This window comes from Gymnodraco acuticeps, unplaced genomic scaffold (assembly GCF_902827175.1).
Source record: "Gymnodraco acuticeps unplaced genomic scaffold, fGymAcu1.1, whole genome shotgun sequence".
In the NCBI taxonomy this organism is placed as follows: domain Eukaryota; kingdom Metazoa; phylum Chordata; class Actinopteri; order Perciformes; family Bathydraconidae; genus Gymnodraco; species Gymnodraco acuticeps.
Genome location: NW_022991916.1, coordinates 1 through 27,391, shown reverse-complemented (window position 1 = coordinate 27,391; position 27,391 = coordinate 1). Strand labels below are relative to the sequence as shown.

At 48.7% G+C, this 27,391-nt stretch overlaps 1 protein-coding gene across 1 annotated transcript in view; it reads right to left on the bottom strand.

Moving 5' to 3' along the window:
* LOC117535626 (calpain-2 catalytic subunit-like) overlaps nt 1-27,222 on the bottom strand; it is a gene marked incomplete at its 5' end in the record, with an annotated part of 33,556 nt that extends 6,334 nt beyond the window's left edge. The window contains 12 exon segments of the mRNA XM_034200159.1: nt 7,895-7,963; nt 15,088-15,152; nt 15,226-15,283; nt 18,229-18,294; nt 18,578-18,614; nt 20,702-20,901; nt 21,129-21,140; nt 22,000-22,169; nt 22,393-22,553; nt 23,257-23,322; nt 27,135-27,178; nt 27,181-27,222. Of these exon segments, the coding sequence (XP_034056050.1) occupies nt 7,895-7,963; nt 15,088-15,152; nt 15,226-15,283; nt 18,229-18,294; nt 18,578-18,614; nt 20,702-20,901; nt 21,129-21,140; nt 22,000-22,169; nt 22,393-22,553; nt 23,257-23,322; nt 27,135-27,178; nt 27,181-27,222 (990 nt within the window).
* Nucleotides 27,223-27,391: the final 169 nt, after the last annotated feature.

The window sequence follows — 27,391 nt, the reverse complement described above, 5'->3', positions numbered from 1 at the left end:
ATAATACTATTTTTAAATCAATAAAAACATGTTCTAAATCTATAAAAGCATTTCAATTAAAGGTCCCATGTCATGCTTCTCTGGCTCTGACCCGTCCCCTTGTGTTCTGAAGCTTCTGCATGTGAACGCTCTGCAGAGTCTCAAACCCTCAAAGTGCACCCTGTAGGGAGTAACACTCTAACACAGTCTGTGCTGCCCCTGAACGCCTCGTTGGACATTTCTCTTTTTCCATTTGTTTCTTCCGGAACCAAAATGGACCAATCCGCGGAGCACCTCACACACCAGGACCTTTAGCGTAGATTTTCAACTAACAGGGAGTTGGGATGGCGGAGAAATGCTCACAGCGTTTATAAACCTCAATATCAAGCCACACTTATTGTTTTTACTTCGGCTGTGAGTATTTGTGTGCTCAGGATGAATTTTGCGCTCTCTCGCTGTATCGCCGACCCAGAAACCACACCAGTAAGCCAGCTCACTGAGCAGCGAATAAATTACATTTATTCGAGAAACTTTTACACAGGTTAGTTAACAGTAATATTCACATGAATCAGTTTATATTCACTGCTATGTAACTGTAACCTGAACCACTGAAGCTACAACAGTGCAACTTTTAAAGAACAGTTCTTATTGAGAAAAACAAGCAGATCTGCCTCTCAGGCATACCTGGAAGAAATGTTTGAACATGTTAAAGTAAAATGCTTCAATCTGGTGCACTTTAAGCAGAACTACTAGAGACTAGATCTAGGGGGTACAACTCTAAACACCCATATGAAAAAGATCGGTTTACATTTTAATAATCAAATAAGTATGTGAGCATAACCAATAACCCATAGCCAATAACAAATACATGTAACGTATTTTATTTTGTTGTTCATTCATATCTTATTTTACTATTTTATTTATGCATATTTTTTTATCTCTCCAGTTCAAAACGATATGTCTGGGTTACTGTCCTATAGTATACATTGGAATGATTTCAAACCTGTTTATCCCAATAATTATAAAGGAGTGCCTTGGAAATATGTGTTTACAAAAATTGTGATCAAACCGTTTGAGACCCACTGAGATAACTTAGACTAAAGTGAACTATCTAAACCCTCAGAGTCCTTTACCTCACTGAGCTGTAGTTATCAGCCTCTCAGTCTGACTGGAGAGGACTCTCCCTCCACATTATTGGAGAACATCTTCTTCTTCCGTTAGAGCAGCTAGCACCAGATGCTAATAACAACAGCGCTGGTACCGGTGCACCCTCCCTCTCTCCCTCGCTCGCTCCCTCGCTCACTCGCACTTTGGCTGTGAGCTGCGGGCGCCAGATAAGCCAACATCCCCCATTTTCATCACTTACAGCGCCCATCGTACAGGGCAAATGAAAAGTGTAACCGGGATGAAAAGGGTGTTACATTTACTTAATTATGAATGTTGTTACATCAAGGCCGAAAATTAGGATGAGCACCAACGGTCAAAACTTTTTTCCCCCTCCCAGAGCTGTCAGCGCAGCGCCTCCCCAGATCTGGCGCCCTAGGCGAACATCTATAACGCCAGTGCGACGGGCCGACCCTGGTCCCAGGTTACACTGTAGGAAGTGTAGGTACAACGCTACATTTCCCGCCCCGGCGCAGTCATACAGTAGGCTACGGAGAGCGGCGAGAAACATTTCCTCAGGCATCGAAAAGCGGAACCAAAATTCACATTTCTAAATGATGCCGTTGGAATCTAAATGTTGGAACCGGTTCCGAACCGGAACCGGTTCTCGGTACCCAACCCTAGTAATAAGCGGGATAATGTGCAGCGAGGCGGTCATTATGAAGAACACCCTTAGTTAGTAAAGATCCTGATCTGCCTGTCGGGTGTTCTTTTACCCAGAATGACCGCCTCGCTGCACATTGTCCCTTACATAAATACACAGTATATATACTCACCAGCAGTAGCGTGGCGTGGGAAAAAAATTAGGGGAAGCCAATAATACGTCCTTTCTTTTGGGTCGGGGTGTGGTGGTCAATGTAATAACGTAGCCAGATGAGTGATTACAGCACCCGGTATCATTTTACACACATTTGTATCAGATGCAGGACTTACACACGCCTGTTATCTAACCGACAGGTCCGCACGCACTCTCCAGCCCAAACTCTAATAAGCATTCATTCACAAACTAAATTACATTACATTGCATTTAGCTGACGCTTTTATCCAAAGCGACTTACAATAAGTACATTCGACCAGGAATACACAACCTTGAAGAAAACAGAATCATATAAGTACATCAGGTTTCATAGAGCCAAACATTTCAAGTGCTACTCAACTGGCTTTAGGTAAGCCAGTCCTTTATTAGTATAAAAGTGCTTTGTTAATAGTTCTATCGCTCGAAGTGGAGTCGAAAGAGATGAGTTTTCAGTTTGCGCCGGAAGATGTGCAAGCTATCTGCCGTCCTGATGTCAATGGGGAGCTCATTCCACCATCTTGGAGCCAGGACAGCAAACCCACGTGTTTTCGCCGATGGGAACTTGGGTCCCCCTCGCAGCGAGGGCGCAACGAGTCGTTTGGCTGATGCAGAGCGTAGTGCACGCGCTGGGGTGTACGGTTTAACCATGTCCTGGATGTAGGAAGGGCCAGATCTATTCGCAGCATGGTAAGCAAGTACCAGTGTCTTGAAGTGGATTCTAGCAGTTACCGGAAGCCAGTGAAGGGAGCGGAGGAGCGGAGTGGTGTGGGAGAATTTAGGAAGGTTGAAGACCAGACGAGCCGCTGCATTCTGGATGAGCTGCAGAGGTCGGATGGCACATGCAGGTAGACCAGCCAGGAGGGAGTTGCAGTAGTCTAGGCGTGAGATGACGAGAGCCTGGACCAGAACCTGAGTCGCTTTCTGAGTCAGCTGGGGACGTATCTAAAGAAACCCACTCTCAACCCGTCTGATGTTATAAACTACAGGCCTGTCTCTCTCCTCCCGTTCCTGTCTAAATCCCTTGAACGCGCTGTCTTTAAACAACTCTCCTGTTATCTCAATCAGAACAACCTTCTGGATCCGCACCAGTCTGGTTTCAAGGCAGGTCACTCCACAGAAACTGCTCTCATTGCTGTCACGGAGGAACTGCACACTGCCAAAACTGCATCCCTCTCCTCTGTCATCATCCTGTTGGACCTGTCTGCTGCATTCGACACGGTGAATCATCAGATCCTCCTTCGCACTCTCCAAAAACTTGGAGTTTCAGGCTCTGCACTTTCCCTCCTCACCTCATACCTGAAAGACCGTACCTACAGGGTGACTTGGAGAGGGTCTGAGTCCGACCCTTGTCAATTAACTACGGGGGTCCCTCAGGGCTCTGTTCTTGGTCCCCTCCTCTTCTCCTTGTACACAAACTCGCTCGGATCAGTCATTAGCCCGCATGGTTTTTCTTACCACTGCTACGCTGACGACACCCAATTAATTCTGTCCTTTCCCCGCTCAGAGACCCAGGTCGTCGCACGCATCTCTGCTTGTCTAGCTGACATCTCTCAGTGGATGTCTGCTCATCACCTCAAGCTCAACCTTGACAAGACTGAGCTGCTCTTCCTCCCGGGAAAAGATTGTCCCACTCTTGACCTAACAATCAACATCGGCACCTCTGTTGTTTCCCCGACTCAGACTGCAAGGAATCTGGGTGTGACCCTAGATAACAACCTGTCCTTCACTGCAAACATCGCTGCTACAACCCGTTGCTGCAGATACACGCTTTACAACATCAGGAAGATACGTCCCCAGCTGACTCAGAAAGCGACTCAGGTTCTGGTCCAGGCTCTCGTCATCTCACGCCTAGACTACTGCAACTCCCTCCTGGCTGGTCTACCTGCATGTGCCATCCGACCTCTGCAGCTCATCCAGAATGCAGCGGCTCGTCTGGTTTTCAACCTTCCTAAATTCTCCCACACCACTCCGCTCCTCCGCTCCCTTCACTGGCTTCCGGTAACTGCTAGAATCCACTTCAAGACACTGGTACTTGCTTACCGTGCTGCGAATGGATCTGGCCCTTCCTACATCCAGGACATGGTTAAACCGTACACCCCAGCGCGTGCACTACGCTCTGCATCAGCCAAACGACTCGTTGCGCCCTCGATGCGAGGGGGACCCAAGTTCCCATCGGCGAAAACACGTGGGTTTGCTATCCTGGCTCCAAGATGGTGGAATGAGCTCCCCATTGACATCAGGACGGCAGATAGCTTGCACATCTTCCGGCGCAAACTGAAAACTCATCTCTTTCGACTCCACTTCGAGCGTTAGAACGATTAACGAAGCACTTTTATAGCAATAAAGGACTGGATTACCTAAAGCCAGTTGAGTAGCACTTGAAATGTTTGGCTCTATGAAACCTGATATACTTATATGATTCTGTTTTCTTCAAGGTTGTGTCTTCCTGGTCGAATGTACTTATTGTAAGTCGCTTTGGACAAAAGCGTCAGCTAAATGCAATGTAATGTAATGTAATGTAATCTTCTTGATGTTGTAAAGCGTGTATCTGCAGCAACGGGTTGTAGCAGCGATGTTTGCAGTGAAGGACAGGTTGTTATCTAGGGTCACACCCAGATTCCTTGCAGTCTGAGTCGGGGAAACAACAGAGGTGCCGATGTTGATTGTTAGGTCAAGAGTGGGACAATCTTTTCCCGGGAGGAAGAGCAGCTCAGTCTTGTCAAGGTTGAGCTTGAGGTGGTGAGCAGACATCCACTGAGAGATGTCAGCTAGACAAGCAGAGATGCGTGCAACGACCTGGGTCTCTGAGCGGGGAAAGGACAGAATTAATTGGGTGTCATCAGCGTAGCAGTGGTAAGAAAAACCATGCGGGCTAATGACTGATCCGAGCGAGTTTGTGTACACGGAGAAGAGGAGGGGACCAAGAACAGAGCCCTGAGGGACCCCCGTAGTTAATTGACAAGGGTCGGACTCAGACCCTCTCCAAGTCACCCTGTAGGTACGGTCTTTCAGGTATGAGGTGAGGAGGGAAAGTGCAGAGCCTGAAACTCCAAGTGCTTGGAGAGTGCGAAGGAGGATCTGATGATTCACCGTGTCGAATGCGGCAGACAGGTCTAATAGGATGATGACAGAGGAGAGGGATGCAGTTTTGGCAGTGTGCAGTTCCTCCGTGACAGCAATGAGAGCAGTTTCTGTGGAGTGACCTGCCTTGAAACGAGACTGGTGCGGATCCAGAAGGTTGTTCTGATTGAGATAACAGGAGAGTTGTTTAAAGACAGCGCGTTCAAGTGATTTAGACAGGAACGGGAGGAGAGAGACAGGCCTGTAGTTTATAACATCAGACGGGTTGACAGTGGGTTTCTTTAGGAGAGGGTTTACTCTGGCCTCCTTGAGACTGTTTGGAAAGTGACCAGAAGTTAGAGAAGTGTTGATGAAATGGGTGAGAAACGGTAGAATATCAGGAGCGATAGTCTGAAGGAGGTTTGAAGGGATAGGGTCCAGAGGACAGGTGGTAGGGCGGGCAGAGGTAATGAGGTTAAGAACCTCACTTGGAGAGAGAGGGGAAAAGGAGGTAAGTGTGTTGGTGGAAGGAGGGTCTGGTGACCCAGAGGTGAGTAAAGGTGAGTCAGAAAAAGAAGAGCGAATATCATCAACCTTTTTTTCAAAGTGGGTAACAAAGTCGCTTGACAGAAGTGAGGAGGGGGGAGGGGCTTTGGGGGGGGTCCAAGAGGGTGGAGAAGATGGAAAATAGTTTTTTAGGATTGGAATAGGAAGATTGGATCTTATCTTGAAAGAAAGTGCTTTTTGCCTGAGAGATCGAAGCAGAGAAAGAGGAGAGGAGAGCCTGATAGGTTAGGAGGTCGTCACGGTGTTTGGATTTCCACCATTTCCGCTCTGCTGCCCTAAGGACGGTTCTATTAGCACGCAGTGCATCATTTAGCCAGGGAGCAGGAGGGGACTGACGAGCCTGCCGAGATGTCAGAGGACAGAGCGAGTCCAGAGTGGATGAGAGAGTAGAGAGGAGAGTTTCTGCAGCAGAGTTTGGAGGCAGGAGATGGAACGAATCAGAGGAAGGGAGGGCTGAGAGCACCGACGAGGCAAAGGTAGGGGGGGAGAGGGAGCGAAGGTTACGGCGGACAAGTGCAGGATGGGAAGAGATTAGTTTGTTATGTTTGGAAAGGGATAGAGAGAATGAAATGAAGAAGTGATCGGATGTGTGGAGCGGGTTTACAGAGAGGTTAGAAGTAGAGCAGTTCCTTGAGAATATGAGATCAAGGACATTGCCAGCTTTATGAGTCGGTGGGGACGGAGACAGTGAGAAAGCAAAGGCGGTTAACAGAGATGTTAGTTCGTCTATCTTCCCCGTCTGGAGGTTGAAGTCTCCGAGAAGTACAGTGGGAGGGCCAGTTTCAGGGATGAGTGAGAGGAGATGATCTAATTCCTCCAAGAAGTCCCCCAAGGCACCTGGTGGACGGTAGAGAACAACAATGGTTAACTGTATAGGATGGGTTACTGTGACGGCATGGAATTCAAAGGTGGAAGGAGTGAAGTTAGGTAGCTTGAAGAGGGAAAAGCTCCATTTGGGAGATAGCAGGAGACCAGTGCCACCTCCTCTGCCAGTGGGTCTGGGTGTATGGGAGAAGGAATATGCAGTGGAGAGAGCTGCTGGGGTGGATGTGTTGTAAATCAGGAGACCTTTAACGTTTTACGTCCGATTCGCTCCTTTGTTCCTCGCTGTACACAGCTCCAGTTTGGGCATCGGCCTGTCATCAGATTGTATTTGTTGTTGCTGCTGTAGCGGAAGTTTAGTACAATTATTTTTGATTAAATACTCCACATCTCCACCCTCCATAATTGCACTTGCTTCAGTTGCTTGCTACTTTCTAACGGCGGTGAGAGTGGTGCAGTGACGCTATCTATCTTCTATCGATTAGATTTATGATTCGGAAATTATAAAAGTAGGGTCGACATGTGGATATTATCCGACTGAAGAAAACGTGCATTTATCTAACAGGTTCGTTTTCCACTGACCTTATTTCGAGCTATTTTCCTAAATCCTATGGAGAAATCCCATTGCTTTCTGTCGAGGGAAACCGAGAGCAGCTTACTTCCGGATCTTAGGACGCGTCACTGCCACACTAAGTTGATGCGATTTGATTGGATTGTGAGGCAAGGGAAGCCAGCCGCCTCTGGCTTCCCTTGGCATGGCCCTGACCAATCACAGGTTGGCAGGGGCATGACGTGATGTCATGTCTGATTGGTCAATCCCTCCATTTTTTTTCACCAAGGGAAGCCAATTTTGGCTGGCCTCCTCTCGCAACAGAGAGTGCCATCTACTGTTTCACCATAACATCTAGAGGGGTGCTGTTTCACTCTTTGTAAAACACTCAATCAGAATGGAGGAGAGACGGACCGGCAGCAACACACAGCAAAGGAGAATTATCGAAACAAAACAAAGTGTTTTTATTTATTTATTTAAATTATAACTACAATCCGAAAAAACAGAGGAAGCCTGGCTTCCCTTGGCCTCCGGGAGAAAACGCCACTGCTCACCAGGTACTTCTGGACCCTGGTGCAGTATAATACGTAGAGTAGATAGAGTATATATATAAATACACAGTATATATACTCACCAGGTACTTCTGACCCTGGTGCAGTATAATACGTAGAGTAGATAGAGTATATATATATATAAATACACAGTATATATACTCACCAGGTACTTCTGGACCCTGGTGCAGTATAATACGTAGAGTAGATAGAGTATATATATAAATACACAGTATATATACTCACCAGGTACTTCGGACCCTGGTGCAGTATAATACGTAGAGTAGATAGAGTATATATATAAATACACAGTATATATACTCACCAGGTACTTCTGGACCCTGGTGCAGTATAATACGTAGAGTAGATAGAGTATATATATAAATACACAGTATATATACTCACCAGGTACTTCTGGACCCTGGTCCACAGACAGTGAAACTCCTTCAGATCCAGCTTGCCGCTGCCGTCCGTCTGAGAGCAGCTTCAAGAACTATAAACTCTTATTTATTATTATATTATTACGATTTATTATTATACTATAATATTATACTATAATAATAAATCATTATAAATTATTATGAATTATTATTATAATATAATGTAGGAGCCGCATTTAAGTTTATTTAGTTTTGATTTATTTGGAACCTTTATTAATGCATTTTTCTGTTTCAGTGAGAGGTGTGCTTTGCTCAGGTGAAGGGGGCGGGGTTAAGGCTTTAAGTTGGAGGTGTGCTTTGCTCAGGTGAAGGGGGCGGGGCTAAGGCTTTCAGTTGGAGGTGTGCTTTGCTCAGGTGAAGGGGGCGGGGCTAAGGCTTTCAGTTGGAGGTGCGGTGTGTGACGGGGGAGCAGCAGGCAGCATCAATACCGTCATTGACACGCAGACGCAACCTTATGCTTAGTAGAAGACGGATTATTAGGATCTGCTGTTTAAGTTTATGTTACATATTGTTTTCCTATTTTGTTTTAGTTTTATGTTTGCTGGAAATAAACGTTGAAAAGCAACAGAAACGTCCAGTGGATTGTGTGCTGCGAGTCTGACACTGCTTCCCAGCCCCAAGCTCTACATGTGGCCAAGAACAATCACTGTTGAGGTGAAGGTTACAAGACAGACTTGTTGGGGATGTTGGCCACTACAATTAGTCAATGACGCGCTGTGATTGGAAACACGAGGACTATTGGAGGATCAAAGGGATCATAGGAATCTAAGACAAAGGAAACGCCGGCCGACGCGTGGCGGAGCAAACAAAGAAACACTTCGGAGGAGGTATGCGCTTTCAGATCAAACATCACTGAAGGATTATTCGTTTGGAAGAAATACCTGAAGTGTTTAGAAACAGGTTTCACCGCTGATATTTGTGTTTATGGACAGTGAGTCTTTTATTTGTCAACCTCTCTGTGACGAAGAAAAAGAGAGCAGCGGTGAAATATAGCCTCTTATAAATGAACATATGAAGTAACCTGAGTTAAGTGTTGAACATACAAGGATAACGGAGCCACAAGAACTGTTTCTAAACATTTTGAAGACTTTTTGGAAGTTTATATTGGATTAAAATGGCGAGTTCTGATGAGGCGGAATCGACACCTGCAGACATGGATGAGGCTGCGGCGCAGCTGCGCTCATCAAGATCAGGAAAAGCTTTGCATTTAACACGGAGAATGAACATTGTGAACAACCTAATGACCGATAAGGAATATCTGGATGAAGTCAAAGGCAATATGTTGAAGTTTAACGAACTTTCGGTTGATTTTAAAGCCTTGCATGTCTCATATGCGCAAATGTTGGATGAGAGCGCAAGAACAGAGGACGATGAGAAATGGTATCAGCCGAGATGTACGCACATAAACTCATTCCTTGCCAAAGTTACGAAATGGATAACTGACATAGAAAATGCTGATTCACTCAACTTGACTCAAGTGGAAGGTCTGCCAGCTGAAGAAGGTGCCTATGCAAATGAAGGCGGCAGTCTGAGCGAGGTGGATACACACTCAGTGAGGTCCATAACATCCAGCCACTCTTCCTCCTCCTCATTACGCATCAATGCTGAGGCAGAGAGAGCAGCCTTATTGGCCAAAGCTTCTATGTTACAAGAAACACATGCCATTGAAGAACAGGAACAAATGTTACAAAAAAGAAGAGAAACACTAGAATTACACACAGAAATAGCAGCAACACAGCCAACATTAATTATCTTAAAGACAATGAATTAGCCAGGCTTAGCCCTGCACAGGCTGAAGCAGCAGCTGCCACACTGAGGGATACAAAGCCAGGTATTTCAGCTCATCCTTATGACAGAGGTGCTCCAGTTGTTAGGAGCAAGGCAGGCGCCCCATTTCACTTTCCCTTTTTGAATGTCTGTGAAGATGACGCACACAGTTTGCCTGATATTCATCATGAAGAGAGCATTAATGATCAGCCACAACAAACCTCAGTGCACACTATTCCACCTGTCATACCCCAAAACACACAGCCAACTCTGCCACAAGGACAAAGCCCCCCTACGCCCAGCACAGCAAAGGATGACCACATGATTCAAATACTGGAGAATCAAAGCAGCTTGACGAGGATACTTGTGAAACAACAACTTCTCTCGACGCTGCCACAAGGAAATATTCCACCCTTTGATGGACACATCATGGAGTACAAGTCCTTTATTCACTCCTTTGAACATTGTATTGAAAACAAAACGGACAACAACAGAGACAGGTTGCAGTTCCTTATACAGTTCACCAGAGGCCAAGCTCAGCGGCTAGTCAACAGCTGTGAATACATGTCTCCAGACAGAGGCTTTCAGAAAGCAAAACGTTTACTGAAGGAACACTTTGGGAACGAATACAAACTCTCTTGTGCTTACCTGGAAAAAGCTCTATCCTGGCCCCTAGTGAAATCTGAAGATTCAAGGTCGCTGCAGGATTACGCCATGTTTCTAAGGAGTTGCTGCAACGCTATGGAGGAAATGGAGTACTTGGAGGAACTCGACACAGTGTCCAACATGAGAAGCATTGTGCTTAAGCTTCCATACAAGCTCAGGGAGAGATGGCGCAGCAAAGCTTACGCACTGCAAGAGGAGCGCAGTCGTAGAGTAAGGATTTTAGATCTTGTCTATTTCATTGAAAGGCAAGCTCGCATAGCAGCAGACCCAGTTTTTGGTGACCTTCAAGACCAGTCAGCTGCCAAAGGAAAGGTGGCTGTAAAGACTAGATGTCCTGTTAAGTCGCAGATCTCAAAGGCCTATGACAGCAGTTTTGCCACAGGTGTCACTATTTCCCCAAAAGAAACAGAGCCTGAACCCTCCTGTCCCTTCTATAGGTGCAAGCACACATTGGAACTGTGCAAACGGTTCTTTGAAGAAACACATAGGAACAAGCTGAACTTTGTAAAGATCAAGGGCATATGCTTTGGCTGTCTCTCTATTGGCCACATTAGTAGAGACTGTAAACAACGCCTCACCTGTAGAGTTTGCAAGCAAGCCCACCCAAGTGCCCTGCACATCTATGTTAAAGATGGTCCGACAAAACAGACTGAAAGGCCCTCTGGTGTAGCAGGCAGAACCACAGCAGAGTTATGTGGCCACATAGGGGCCGGAGAACAAAAGAATGTGCTGTCCATTGTCCCAGTGCAAGTTAAGGCAGCAAAAGGCAGTCAAGTCTTTCAAGTCTATGCCCTCCTGGACCCTGGTTCCACCGCTACCTTCTGCTCCGAAGCGCTGATGTCTAAACTCAACCTGAAAGGCAGAAAAACACATATTCTGTTAAGCACAATGAATCAGAAAAAACTGGTGCCATCTCATGTCATACCTGGAATTGAAGTTTCAGCACTGAACAGCGACAACTTCTTACCTCTTCCTGACGTTTTCACCCAGAGAGAAATGCCAGTCACCTCCAGTAGCATTCCCAACCAGAATGACTTAACGCAGTGGGCGTACCTGAATAAAGTCCAACTTCCCAGTATCAGTGCTAAAGTGGAATTATTAGTTGGCACGAATGCTCCAAAGCTGTTAGAGCCATGGGAGGTTATTAATAGCCAAGGTGAGGGCCCCTCCGCAGTAACAACTCTATTGGGGTGGGTTGTAAATGGGCCACTCAGAAATGGCGGTGAGGGCAGTACGGCGAGAGTGACTGTGAATAGGATATCTGCCACAAGTTTGGAAGAGCTTCTAATGTCACAGTACAACCAGGACTTCAACGAAGTGTCATCTGAGGAAAAGCCAGAGATGTCAGTTGAGGACAAAATGTTTTTGAAAGTAGCCAGTGAGGCTACCCTGCAAAACGGACCCTACAGTCTAAAGTTGCCTTTCAGGAAAGCCAATGTCAGCATGCCTAACAACCGCCAAATTGCAGAACAGCGCCTGCAGGGCTTAAAAAGGAAGATGAAGGGGGACCAGCACTACAAGCAGGAATACGTTGCATTCCTCAACGACATCTTGGAGAACAACTATGCAGGAGGTCCCACAGGGAGATCTGACACAGTCACCCGGACACAAATGGTACATGCCACACCATGGGGTGTACCACCCCAAAAAGAAAAAGCTTAGAGTGGTTTTTGACTGTGCAGCCTCTTACCAAGGCATGTCCCTGAACACAGAGCTACTGCAGGGACCTGATCTGAATCATTCTCTTGTCGGAGTCATTGTGAGATTTCGCAAAGAGCCAATTGGATTTATGGCCGACATAAAATCAATGTTCCATCAGGTCAGAATGGATACATCTCATGTGGACTACTTGCGGTTTCTGTGGTGGCCACAAGGTGATACCAGTAAGCCCCCAAACGAATACCGCATGTTGGTGCACATGTTTGGTGCTGTGTCCTCCCCAAGCTGTGCAACTTGTGCGCTACAAAAAACGGCTGAAGACAATGAACATGGGTTCCCACCTCAAGTAGCTGAAAGTGTCCGAAGCAACTTTTATGTTGACGACTGTGTAAAGTCAGTCTCAAAAGAAACTGAAGCCATCCAGCTAGTAAAGGACCTCACTGCGTTATGCAGGAGAGGCGGGTTTCAGCTGACCCAGTGGGTTAGCAACAGCAGAGCAGTTCTGGCCTCCATCCCCACAGAGCAAAGGGCAAAGGATGTTAGGACTTTGGATCTCGACAAAGACAGTCTCCCCATTGAAAGAACATTGGGTTTGCAGTGGGGTGTGGACTCTGACCATTTCCAGTTTAACATCCATCTCAACCAGAAGCCACATACACGAAGAGGAATACTTTCAGTTGTAAGTTCAATCTTTGATCCACTCGGCTTTCTGGCTCCTCTGATTCTCCCAGCCAAGCAGTTGCTACAAGAGCTCTGCCAGAGAGGCTTCGGGTGGGACGAACTTTTGCCCCAGACTATATCAGATAAATGGATCGAATGGATAGCAAGTCTGGAGAGGATAAAACACTTCCAAGTGCCTCGCTGTCTGAAGCCAGAGAGCTATGGAACACACACGTTTGCACAGCTGCATCACTTCTCAGACGCCAGTGAGAATGGCTATGGCTCAGTAAGCTACTTCAGGCAGGTTAACATTCAGGATGTTGTTCATGTTGCATTTATCCTAGGAACATCCAGAGTCCTTCCTTTAAAGCACATCACATTACCGCGGCTGGAGTTGGTAGCTGCAACACTGTTAGTGAAGGTGCACAAAATGCTGAGGAAAGAACTACACATGGACTTAAACCCCTCAGTCTTCTGGACGGATAGCCAAACAGTACTCAAGTACATCGGTAATGACTACACTAGGTTTAAGACCTATGTTGCCAACAGAGTGTCACTGATTCGTGACAATAGTGAACGGTCTCAATGGAGATATGTAAGCAGCAAGGAAAATCCTGCTGATGACGCCTCGAGAGAAATGAGTGCAGTCAAATGTATGCAGCAAAAAAGATGGATACATGCCCCAGAGTTCCTATGGAAGCCAAAGGAAAGTTGGCCTGTGGAAAAATCATTGACCTCCGAGCCATTGTTGCAAAATGACCCAGAGGTCAGGAAAAACGCTGCTGTATTCACAACAGTGGCAAGCATTGAAACTCCCACAGACCGCCTTATTTCATACTTCTCTGATTGGAAGAGGCTACTTAAAGCAGTGACATGGTACCTCAAGGTGAATAATGCTCTGATGTTGACCGTCAAAAAGCGTAAAGAGCTTTCCTCAGGTCCCATCACCACCCGCTCGAGCAGCCAAAAGGTGAGCACTGAGCTAAGCGCTTTCAGGTCCACACTTGGTGGCCAGCTCCTCACAGTGGAAGACCTCTCACAGGCAGAGAGGTCAGTCATCACCTATGTTCAAAAGCAATTCTTCCCAGTGGAAATGGCAGCGCTGGAAACCGCTCCATTTAGAGTGCAGAAGAGCAGTAAGATCTGTAGGCTCGATCCTATACTGGATGAAGGCATCATGAGAGTAGGCGGCCGCCTACACAGATCTGCAATGCCTGATGAGACCAAGCACCCTTATATTCTGCCCAAAGATGCTCACACTTCAGTTCTCCTACTACGACACATCCACGAACGCTCTGGACACAGCGGGAGAAACGACATGCTTTCAGAGCTCCGTAAGAAGTACTGGGTTTTAAAGGGAAACTCAGCAGCAAGGAAAATAGGTCTTCCTTAAACATCAATAAGGGATGTAATGTATATACTTTATTTTTCTAAAGTCATTATTCGTTGGTCGTTTTACGGCTCCCTTTTGGCTAATTTGAGTAATTGATTCTGAGAGAACAATTAGTGGCCGGTGTGTAGGAGCCGCATTTAAGTTTATTTAGTTTTGATTTATTTGGAACCTTTATTAATGCATTTTTCTGTTTCAGTGAGAGGTGTGCTTTGCTCAGGTGAAGGGGGCGGGGCTAAGGCTTTAAGTTGGAGGTGTGCTTTGCTCAGGTGAAGGGGACGGGGCTAAGGCTTTCAGTTGGAGGTGTGCTTTGCTCAGGTGAAGGGGGCGGGGCTAAGGCTTTCAGTTGGAGGTGTGCTTTGCTCAGGTGAAGGGGGCGGGGTTAAGGCTTTCAGTTGGAGGTGTGCTTTGCTCAGGTGAAGGGGGTGGGGCTAAGGCTTTCAGTTGGAGGTGTGCTTTGCTCAGGTGAAGGGGGCGGGGTTAAGGCTTTCAGTTGGAGGTGTGCTTTGCTAAGGTGAAGGGGGCGGGGTTAAGGCTTTCAGTTGGAGGTGTGCTTTGCTAAGGTGAAGGGGGCGGGGTTAATGCTTTCAGTTGGAGGTGTGCTTTGCTCAGGTGAAGGGGGCGGGGCTAAGGCTTTCAGTTGGAGGTGCGGTGTGTGACGGGGGAGCAGCAGGCAGCAGCAATACCGTCATTGACACGCAGACGCAACCTTATGCTTAGTAGAAGACAGATTATTAGGATCTGCTGTTTAAGTTTATGTTAAATATTGTTTTCCTATTTTGTTTTATGTTTGCTGGAAATAAACGTTGAAAAGAAACAGAAACGTCCAGTGGATTGTGTGCTGCGAGTCTGACACTGCTTCCCCGCCCCAAGCTCTACATGTGGCCAAGAACAATCACTGTTGAGGTGAAGGTTACAAGACAGACTTTTTGGGTTTTTGGCCACTACAGTTATATAAATATGACAGTATAAATATGACAGTATAAATATGACAGTATACAGACGCAGAAGGATACGTCCAACAGACTGAAGATGTCTCTGCAGGTCTGAAGACTGAACCCGTCTGTCTTCACATCAGACCCTGAACACACATCATTATTATTAATAGTAATAAAAGCTATTATTGTTGTTGTTATTATTGTCGATGCTCTCACTCTGAGAAACCACTCTGTCCAGGATGTGTTGAAGCTCGAAGACGGAGACCTCAGAGTCCTGTAGAGAGACAGGTTATAGATAAATATATTATAGATATAGACAGATTAGAGAAGAGACACCCTGGATCTAGTTTATAGCTCTATCAAGGGAGCTTACAAGCCCCCCCCATATGGGACCCTCTGATCACCTCACTGTCATGCTAAAACCAGCATACAGACCCCGAGTGAAAGTCACCAGACCAGAGAGGTACGTGTGGTCAGAGGACAGCTGCACTCAGACTGCTCTGACACTACAGATTGGGACATGTTCAAGCAGCAACACCAACATCCAGGACTACGCAGAGACAGTCAGGGGCTACACGACTACACTACCTACATGTGACTCCAGACCATCACCATCAGGGCCAATCAGAAGCCAGGGCCGACAGGGGGTCCTGCTGAGGGCCCGCTGAGTCCAGCTGGTCTCAGAGCAGCCAGGGCCTCTCTATCCTCCATCTCTCTCTCTCTCTCCTCCATCTCTCTCTCTATCCTCCATCTCTCTCTCTATCCTCCATCTCTCTCTCTCCTCCATCTCTCTCTCTCCTCCATCTCTCTCTCTCTCCTCCATCTCTCTCTATCCTCCATCTCTCTCTCTCCTCCATCTCCCTCTCTATCCTCCATCTCTCTCTATCCTCCATCTCTCTCTCTAGCCTCCATCTCTCCTCTCCTCCATCTCTCTCTCTATCCTCCATCTCTCTCTCTATCCTCCATCTCTCTCTCTCCTCCATCTCTCTCTCTATCCTCCATCTCTCTCTCTCTCCTCCATCTCTCTCTCTATCCTCCATCTCTCTCTCTATCCTCCATCTCTCTCTCTATCCTCCATCTCTCCTCTCTCCTCCATCTCTCCTCCATCTCTCTCTCTATCCTCCATCTCTCTCTCTATCCTCCATCTCTCCTCCATCTCTCTCTATATGCTCCATCTCTCTCTCTATCCTCCATCTCTCTCTCTCCTCCATCTCTCTCTATCCTCCATCTCTCTCTCTCCTCCATCTCTCTCTCTATCCTCCATCTCTCTCTCTCTCCTCCATCTCTCTCTCTATCCTCCATCTCTCTCTATCCTCCATCTCTCTCTCTATCCTCCATCTCTCTCTCTCCTCCATCTCTCTCTCTATCCTCCATCTCTCTCTCTATCCTCCATCTCTCTCTCTCCTCCATCTCTCTCTCTATCCTCCATCTCTCTCTCCTCTCTCTCCTCTCTCTCTCTATCCTCCATCTCTCTCTCTATCCTCCATCTCTCTCTCTATCCTCCATCTCTCTCTCTCTCCTCCATCTCTCCTCCATCTCTCTCTCTATCCTCCATCCTCCTCTCTATCCTCCATCTCTCCTCCATCTCTCTCTATATGCTCCATCTCTCTCTCTATCCTCCATCTCTCTCTCTATCCTCCATCTCTCCTCCATCTCTCTCTATCCTCCATCTCTCCTCCATCTCTCTCTCTATCCTCCATCTCTCTCTCTATCCTCCATCTCTCTCTCTATCCTCCATCTCTCTATCCTCCATCTCCTCTCTCTATCCTATCCTCCATCTCCTCTATCCTCCACCTCCCTCTCTATCCTCCATCTCTCTCTCTATCCTCCATCTCTCTCTCTCCCCTCTCTCTCTATCCTCCATCTCTCTCTCCTCCATCTCTCTCTCTCTCCTCCATCTCCTCCTATCCTCCATCTCTCTCTCTCTCTATCCTCCATCTCTCTCTCTATCCTCCATCTCCTCTCTATCTCCCCTCTCTCTCTCTATCCTCCATCTCTCTCTCTATCCTCCATCTCTCTCTCTATCCTCCATCTCCCTCTCTATCCTCCATCTCTCCTCTCTCTCTCTCTATCCTCCATCTCTCTCTCTATCCTCCATCTCTCTCTCTATCCTCCATCTCTCTCTCTATCCTCCATCTCTCTCCCTATCCTCCATCTCTCTCTCTATCCTCCATCTCTCTCTCTATCCTCCATCTCTCTCTCTATCCTCCATCTCTCTATCCTCCATCTCTCTCTATCCTCCATCTCTCTCTCTATCCTTCATCTCTCTCTCCTCCATCTCTCTCTCTATCCTCCATCTCTCTCTCTCTCTCTATCCTCCATCCTCTCTCTCTATCCTCCATCTCTCTCTCTATCCTCCATCTCTCTCTCTCTATCCTCCATCTCTCTCTATATCCTCCATCTCTATCTCTATCCTCCATCTCTCTCCCTATCCTCCATCTCTCTCTCTATCCTCCATCTCTTTCTATATCCTCCATCTCTCTCTCTATCCTCCATCTCTCTCTCTATCCTCCATCTCTCTATCCTCCATCTCTCTCTCTATCCTCCATCTCTCTCTCTCTCCTCCATCTCTCTCTCTATCCTCCATATCTCTCTCTATCCTCCATCTCTCTCTCTATCCTCCATCTCTCTCTCTCTCCTTCATCTCTCTCTCTATCCTCCATATCTCTCTCTATCCTCCATCTCTCTCTCTATCCTCCATCTCTCTCTCTATCCTCCATCTCTCTCTCCTCCATCTATCTCTCTCTATCCTCCTCTCCTCTAGCCTCAATATGCCTCTCGCCTCTCTCTCTCTCCTCCATCTCCTCTCAAATCTATCCTCCATCTCTCTCTCTATCCTTCCATCTTGCCTCTCCCTCTCCCCACTCTCTCTCCTCTCCCCGCTCCGCCTCTCTCCCCTCATCTTCCGCGCTCTCCCCTCCCGTCTCCTCCCCTCTCCCTCCTCCCCTCTCCCCTCCTCCCCTCTCCCCTCTCTCCCCTCTCCCTCTCCCTCTCCCCTCCTGCCATCCCCTCTCCCCACTACTCCCCTCTCTTTCCCTCTCTCCCCTCTCGTCCCCTCTCCTCTCCTCTCTACCACCTCTCATCCTGCTCTCGCCTCTCTCCCTCATCGCCCTCGCTCCCCCTCTCATCCTCTCGCCGCTTCTCTCCCCTCTCTCCTCCCCCCCTCCCCTCTATTCTTTGATTATACAAATGTATAGATTTCCTGAGACGCTGAGTTACGTTTCCAGAGATCTGCAGAAAGAGACGCCTGAAGTGAGGGTCCACATCGCTCTCTTCATCATCAATCTGAAAAACAAACAAGAGTCTTCATCAGTCTGAGAGGTCTGAGAGATCTTCATCAGACTGAAAGGTCTTCATCAGTCTGAGAGGTCTTCATCAGTCTGAGAGTCTTCATCAGTCTGAGAGTCTTCATCAGTATGAGAGATCTTCATCAGACTGAGAGATCTTCATCAGTCTGAGAGGTCTTCATCAGACTGAGAGATCTTCATCAGTCTGAGAGATCAGTCTGAGAGGTCTTCATCAGTCTGAACGTCCTGAGTCTTCGTCAGAGTTCCAGAGGAAGCTTCACCTCCTGGACGTCTGCAGTCAGCGGCTCCTCCAGCGGACTGAAACACAGAAGATGCACCATCACCTGATGTGGTCCTGTGTATGGTACCTGTTCATGTATTGATTGGGTGTATTACCTGATGTGGTCCTGTGTATGGTACCTGTTCATGTATTGATTGGGTGTATCACCTGATGTGGTCCTGTGTATGGTACCTGTTCATGTATTGATTGGGTGTATCACCTGATGTGGTCCTGTGTATGGTACCTGTTCATGTATTGATTGGGTGTATCACCTGATGTGGTCCTGTGTAGGGTACCTGTTCATCTATTGATTTGGTGTATTACCTGATGTGGTCCTGTGTAGGGTACCTGTTCATGTATTGATTGGGTGTATCACCTGATATGGTCCTGTGTAGGGTACCTGTTCATGTATTGATTGGGTGTATCACCTGATGTGGTCCTGTGTAGGGTACCTGTTCATCTATTGATTTGGTGTATTACCTGATGTGGTCCTGTGTATGGTACCTGTTCATGTATTGATTGGGTGTATCACCTGATGTGGTCCTGTGTAGGGTACCTGTTCATGTATTGATTGGGTGTATCACCTGATGTGGTCCTGTGTATGGTACCTGTTCATGTATTGATTGGGTGTATTACCTGATGTGGTCCTGTGTATGGTACCTGTTCATGTATTGATTGGGTGTATCACCTGATGTGGTCCTGTGTATGGTACCTGTTCATGTATTGATTGGGTGTATTACCTGATGTGGTCCTGTGTATGGTACCTGTTCATGTATTGATTGGGTGTATCACCTGATGTGGTCCTGTGTAGGGTACCTGTTTAAGTATTGATTGGGTGTATCACCTGATGTGGTCCTGTGTAGGGTACCTGTTCATGTATTGATTGGGTGTATCACCTGATGTGGTCCTGTGTATGGTACCTGTTCATGTATTGATTGGGTGTATCACCTGATGTGGTCCTGTGTAGGGTACCTGTTCATGTATTGATTGGGTGTATCACCTGATGTGGTCCTGTGTAGGGTACCTGTTCATGTATTGATTGGGTGTATCACCTGATGTGGTCCTGTGTAGGGTACCTGTTTAATGTATTGATTGGGTGTATTACCTGATGTGGTCCTGTGTATGGTACCTGTTCATGTATTGATTGGGTGTATCACCTGATGTGGTCCTGTGTATGGTACCTGTTCATGTATTGATTGGGTGTATCACCTGATGTGGTCTGTGTAGGGTACCTGTTCATGTATTGATTGGGTGTATTACCTGATGTGGTCCTGTGTAGGGTACCTGTTCATGTATTGATTGGGTGTATTACCTGATGTGGTCCTGTGTATGGTACCTGTTCATGTATTGATTGGGTGTATCACCTGATGTGGTCCTGTGTATGGTACCTGTTCATGTATTGATTGGGTGTATCACCTGATGTGTTCCTGTGTAGGGTACCTGTTCATGTATTGATTGGGTGTATCACCTGATGTGGTCCTGTGTAGGGTACCTGTTCATGTATTGATATGTGGGTGTATCACCTGATGTGGTCCTGTGTATGCTACCTGTTCATTTATTGATATGTGTGGGTGTATCACCTGATGTGGTCCTGTGTAGGGTACCTGTTCATGTATTGATTGGGTGTATCACCTGATGTGGTCCTGTGTATGGTACCTGTTCATGTATTGATTGGGTGTATCACCTGATGTGGTGCTGTGTAGGGTACCTGTTCATGTATTGATATATGTGGGTGTATCACCTGATGTGGTCCTGTGTATGGTACCTGTTCATGTATTGATTGGGTGTATCACCTGATGTGGTCCTGTGTAGGGTACCTGTTCATGTATTGATATATGTGGGTGTATCACCTGATGTGGTCCTGTGTATGGTACCTGTTCATGTATTGATTGGGTGTATCACCTGATGTGGTCCTGTGTAGGGTACCTGTTCATGTATTGATATATGTGGGTGTATCACCTGATGTGGTCCTGTGTATGGTACCTGTTCATGTATTGATTGGGTGTATCACCTGATGTGGTCCTGTGTAGGGTACCTGTTCATGTATTGATATATGTGGGTGTATCACCTGATGTGGTCCTGTGTATGGTACCTGTTCATGTATTGATATGTGTGGGTGTATTACCCGGCGTGTGCCTGCTTCTCGGTGAACACCCTCAGCAGGAAGCTGCCCCTCCGATGGGGCTCGAAGGTCGACGGGATCACGACGTATTCTCCGGGTGGCAGAACAAAGCGCTCACTGACCTCCCTCAGATTAATGAAACTCCTGCTGCGAGACACCGCCGCTCCACCAAGGAGGAGGTCAGGACCCAGGTGACCTTTAAACTAAGGAGGAGGAGGAGGAGGAGCAAGAGGAGAAGGAAGAGGAGGAGGAGGAAGAGGAGGAGGAGGAGCAAGAGGAGGAGGACCACAGAAGAAGAGGAGGAGGAAGAGGAGGAGGAGAAGGAGAGGAGAGGAGAAGGAAGAGGAGGAGGAGGAAGAGGAGGTGTTCTGTTATCTCCACAGTCTGTCTGTTTGGATGTGGATCAGCTCCTCCTGCTGTCAGAACTCACCTCCTCAGGAGCCTGAAGACACAGAAGCACACAGTCAGAAGAGGTTTCTCATTTCTCTAACTCCCCTCCTCGACTCCTATCCTCGACTCCCCTCCTCGACTCCCCTCCTCGACTCCTATCCTCGACTCCCCTCCTCGACTCCCCTCCTCGACTCCTATCCTCGACTCCTCAGCTTTTTACTCTTGGAAGGATCCTGGAGGGGGCCTGGCAGTACGCTTATCCGGTCTACATGTGTTTTGTAGACTTGGAGAAGGCGTATGACCGAGTTCCCAGGGAGTTACTGTAGGAGGTGCTGCGGGAGTATGGGGTGAGAGGGTCTCTACTCAGGGCCATCCAATCTCTGTACTCCCAAAGCGAGAGCTGTGTCCGGGTCCTCTGCAGTAAGTCGGACCCATTTCCGGTGAGGGTTGGCCTCCGCCAGGACTGCGCTTTGTCACCAATCCTGTTTGTAATATACATGGATCGGATTTCGAGGCGTAGTCATGGGGGAGGGGGTCTGCAGTTCGGTGGACTGAGGATTGCACCACTGCTTTTTGCAGATGATGTGGTTCTAATGGCTTCATCGGTCTGCGACCTTCAGCACTCACTGGATCGGTTCGCAACCGAGTGTGAAGCTGCTGGGATGAGGATCAGCACCTCCAAATCTGAGGCCATGGTTCTCAGCAGGAAACCGATGGACTGTCCACTCCAAGTAGGGAATGAGTCCTTACCCCAAGTGAAGGAGTTCAAGTATCTCGGGGGCTTGTTCTCGAGTGAGGAAACAGTGGAGTGTGAGATGGGCCGGAGAATCGGAGCAGCGGGAGCGGTACTGCAGTCGCTTTACCGCACCGTAACTGTCTTTGTGTGTGTGTGTGTGTGTGTGTGTGTGTACCCTGTAGATGGAGAACCCAATGGTGTTGAGGTCTCCTCCGTACCGCCTCTCTCTACGAGCGTCTCTCTGCAGCAGACCCAGGATCAGGGTGCAGCCTTCCTCCCCCTCCTGGAGACCCTCGTCCTCCTCCAGCAGCCGCACCAGGAACTGAGGGTTGGAGCAGAACGTGGCTGCAGGAAAAAGGAAGTGTTATAGAAAGTGTTACAGGAAGTGTTACTGGAAGTGTTACAGGAAGTGTTACAGGAAGTGTTACTGGAACTGCTCCCAGTACTAGGATGGGTTAAAAGCAGAGGTTAAATGTCACTGTGTGCTGTGTGACCATTAAAGAGGGTTTCATCCTCTGATTCCAACTGTGTTTACAGGAAGTGAATAACTAAGGAGAGAGGGATATACCTGGGTAGTTCCTGCACCCCCCTGCGGTGGACCCCACCCTCCAGACACCCTCAAACTGGCTGTATCTCCAGAGGCCCCTGCCCTCGCCGCTCAGAGCGTCTGGGCTCAGGTTACAGATGTCCAGGTGGGAAAACTGACGCAGGAAGTCAGCGTAGCACATCCTGTGGGGAGGAGCTCGCTTAGATTCATATATCGCATTACAGTCATATATACCTCATTCACACCAACGGTGTTTCAGGGCCGGTTCGGAGCTGGAGCTTGAAAAGCACCGGGTTTTCCTGTTCACACCGCAGCGGAGCAGCCTCTTAGCTCCGGAATCCGGTTCGTTTGAAGCACCAAAAAATTGTCCGGCTAGAGCAAAAGCACCGCATGCGTCACGCTGATGTCGAGGCGGGGGCAGGGGTGGATCAACTCCTGAACAACAACAAGAAGCCGGCGTTTTATCCAGTTTGTACACTACGATGGAGAAACTTAACAAGCAGCAGTGGTCCACTGAAAAGACCAGCGACCTGCTGGGAATCTGGTCTTCCGAAGAGGTGCAGAGGAAGCTGGAGCACAATCGGCCATTGTTGTTGGGGTTTCCGCGCGGGTTGGCTTTATGAAGCAGGCACGCAAACGGTTACGTCATGACGCAAACGATGACGCAATGACACAGCACCAGTCGGACTCTAGGCGGTGTGAAAAGAGCCGGAGCTAAACCGAAGAACCGGTTCTGAACCTGAAAAGCTCTAGTACGGAGCTTGAACCGGAGTTGCGTTGGTGTGAATGAGGTAATAGTTACATATACACATATAAATATATATAGTTACACATGTACTTTGTATACAGTTACAGTGAGTGAGATCTGATGCTGATATTCATTACCAGAACTCTCCATCATCAGCAGAGTGATCCAGATCCTTCTCCTCCACTCCATCCCACTGCTTAGAGCTGGAGACAGGTCCATCAGAGACACAGACAGACAGGTCCATCAGAGAGACAGGTCCATCAGACAGACAGGTCCATCAGAGAGACAGGTCCATCAGAGAGACAGGTCCATCAGAGACACAGACAGACAGGTCCATCAGAGAGACAGGTCCATCAGATAGACAGGTCCATCAGAGAGACAGGTCCATCAGACAGACAGGTCCATCAGAGAGAGAGAGAGAGAGAGAGAGAGAGATCCATCAGAGATCCATCAGAGATCCATCAGACAGACAGACAGACAGACAGACAGACAGACAGACAGACAGACAGACAGACAGACAGACAGACAGACAGACGTTTTCTATGTCGTGTTTTGGGTGTTTTGCTGTTCTCCCTGTCATGTTTTCCTCTTGTTTATTGTCTGGTCCTTTTCCCTGTGTTTCTCCTCCTGTCGTTAGTTTCCCTGGTGTGTCTGATTGTTTTCACCTGTGGCCCTTGTGTTTCTACTCCCCTGCCCGGCTGTGTCTCGTCTTGTGATTACCCCTCCCTGTATTTAGTCTTGTCTCTTCCTGTGTTCAGTGTCGGTTCGTCTTGTGTCATGACTAGTTCGTCGGTGAGTGTTCTGTTTTGTCTTTGTATAGCACCTAGCCTTGAAATAAAGGAATTTTCACTTTGTCTGCATTTGGGTCCTGCCTGCTTCACACACCGTAACATTACGAACCGACCCAACAAATGGACCCAGCAGATGATCCATGGGAGGTAGAATTACAGCATTTTACCTTCTATCTGGCTTGCTGCTTCGATTGGTGGAAGGGAGCGTCCAGTGTTCGGCAGAAGAGGGCCGCTCTGGTAGAGGCGCACCGGTTGGCAGCAGAGAAACTATATTTTGTGGAGTTCTTACCTGACTGGATTTTGGACTTCCTTGAAACATGTGATTCCCGGCCTGCTAGCCCCAGGCATGCTAACTCCATGTCTCCCAATTCCCAACCTGGCACCATACGCCTTGGTGGATTCCACCAGAAGTCAACCCGTGCTTCTGCCCCAGTTCCTGCTCCTGTCCAGGAGTTGTATTCCGGAACTCGGCTGGCTTATGGAGGTCCACGGAGTATTCAGGCGGCTGCTAAGAGGAGTCGTCGCAAGGCCAGGTTAGCAGCCCGAGCAGCCACAATTCCGGCTCCAGAGCCGGCCCATTCAGCCATGTTTCCGGCTCCAGAACCGGACCTTACAGCCATGTTTCCGGCTCCAGAACCGGACCTTACAGCCATGGTTCCGGCTTCAGAACCGGACCTTACAGCCATGATTCTGGCTTCAATTCCGGCTCCAGACCCGGCCCATTCAGCCATGTTTCCGGCTCCAGAACCGGACCTTACAGCCATGTTTCCGGCTCCAGAACCGGACCTTACAGCCATGTTTCCGGCTCCAGAACCGGACCTTACAGCCATAATTCTGGCTTCAATTCCGGCCCCCGCAGCCATGGTTCCAGACCCAGCTCTGACCCCAGCTGCCACAGTCTCATCAAAAGTTTCCTCTTGTGTCCCCTCTCCAGTTTCTTCTCAAGTCCCCTCTCCAGTTTCCTCTCAAGTTCCATCTCTAGTCCCTTCTCGAGTCACCTCTCGAGTTCCATCTCTAGTCCCTTCTCGAGTCACCTCTCGAGTTCCATCTCTAGTCCCTTCTCGAGTCACCTCTCGAGTTCCATCTCTAGTCCCTTCTCAAGTCCCTCCTCTAGTCACTTCTCTAGTCCCCTCTCTGGTCCCTTCCCAGGTCCCTCCTCTAGTCCCTCCTCTCTCCTCTAGTCCCCTCTCCAGTTCCCTCTTGAGTCTCCTCTCGAGTCCCCTCTCGAGTTCCCCCTTGGTTCCCCTCTCGAGTCTCCTCTCGAGTCTCCTCTCGAGTCTCCTCTCGAGTCCCTTCTCGAGTCACGTCTCAAGTCCCTACCCAATGTCCTGTCCCGTTGGAGGCCCCGTCGACTACTCCTCTGCCGGGGGTCCTACCAATCGTATGTCTGTCCCGTTGGAGGTCCCGCCGTCTACTCTCCTGCCGGGGGTCCTGCCAGCTCCTTGTCCTGTCTCGTTGGAGGTCCCGCCGACTACTCTCCTGCCGGGGGTCCTGCCAACCCTTTGTCCTGTCCCGTTGGAGGTCTCGCCGTCTACTTTCTGCCGGGGGTCCTGCCAACCCTTTGTCTTGTGCCGTTGGAGGCCCCGCCGACTACTCTCCTGCCGGGGGTCCTGCCAACCCTTTGTCCCGTTGGAGGTCCCGCCGTCTACTCCCCTGCCGGGGGTCCTGCCAGCTCCTTGTCCTGTCTCGTTGGAGGCCCGGCCGACTACTCTCCTGCCGGGGGTCCTGCCAACCCTTTGTCTTGTGCCGTTGGAGGCCCCGCCGACTACTCTCCTGCCGGGGGTCCTGCCAACCCTTTGTCCTGTCCTGTTGGAGGTCCCGCCGTCTACTCCCCTGCCGGGGGTCCTGCCAATCCTATGTCCTGTGCCGTTGGAGGCCCCGCCGACTGCTCTCCTGCCGGGGGTCCTGCCAATCCCGTGTCCTGGTCCTCTTCCGTGGGGGATCCTGCCGAGGCCTGTCCCACCAGCTCCGACACCGGGTCCTGCCCAGCCTCCGGAGCTGTCTGGTCTTCACCCTCGATCCCGGCCCCCTGAGAGCCACGGCCTTCGCCCTCGAGCCCGGCCCTCTGACTTTCCCGGCCGCGGCCCTCGCCCTCATGCTCGGCCCCCTGAGTTCACCCGCGGTGGCCTTCGCCCCTTCATAACCCCCACCTTGGACTCTGTCTTGCCCCCGGGCCGTCCGCCCGAGTCCCCCTTCTCGGCTTCTGCCTTGCCCCCGGGCCGTCCGCCCGAGATCCCTTCCGGGTCCTCCGCGGTGCTCTTGGGTTGTCAGCCCAGACCCGTCCTCCGGTCCCCCTCCACCCACCCTGAAGGACATTGTTTTTTTTGTTTTTTTTTTACGTTTATTGGACTGTTTTGGGTGTTTTAGGGACGTCTGGAATCCGTCCCTTGAGGGGGGGGTTCTGTTACGATTATTGTGTTATGTCACGTTTTCTATGTCGTGTTTTGGGTGTTTTGCTGTTCTCCCTGTCATGTTTTCCTCTTGTTTATTGTCTGGTCCTTTTCCCTGTGTTTCTCCTCCTGTCGTTAGTTTCCCTGGTGTGTCTGATTGTTTTCACCTGTGGCCCTTGTGTTTCTCCTCCCCTGCCAGGCTGTGTCTCGTCTTGTGATTACCCCTCCCTGTATTTAGTCTTGTCTCTTCCTGTGTTCAGTGTCGGTTCGTCTTGTGTCATGACTAGTTCGTCGGTGAGTGTTCTGTTTTGTCTTTGTTTATCACCTAGCCTTGAAATAAAGGAATTTTAACTTTAATCTGCATTTGGGTCCTGCCTGCTTCACACACAGTGACAGAGAGACAGACAGACAGACAGTCAGAGAGACAAACAGAGAGACAGACAGAAAGACAGACAGAGAGACAGAGACAGAGAGACATACAGACAGACAGAGAAACAGACATAGAGAAAGACAGAGAGACAGACAGACATACAGACAGACAGAGAGACAGACAGACATACAGACAGACAGACAGACATACAGAGAGACAGACAGAGAGACAGACAGACATACAAACAGACAGACATACAGAGAGACAGAGAGACAGACAGGGAGCCGAGACAGTACCAGACAGACAAGCATGAGGAGCCAGAGCAGAGGAGACAGACAGACAGATCAGAAGGAGAGGACAGAGAGACAGACAGAGCAGACAGAAGAACAGATCAGACGAGATGAGTAGCAGACAGACAGACAGACAGACAGACAGACAGTGAAGACAGACAGACAGACAGGTACCCATCGCTCCAGGCTCCGGTCCACTCCACCTGACCCCACGGGTTTCACTGATCCTCAGCAGCTCCACCAGAGATCCACAGTGATGGACCTGCAAGACAACAGGGACTCACTCAGTGACTCACTCAGTGACTCAGTGACTCACTCAGTGACTCATTCAGTGACTCATTCAGGGACTCAGTGACTCACTCAGTGACTCATTCAGTGACTCATTCAGTGACTCACTCAGTGACTCACTCAGAGACTCATTCAGTGACTCA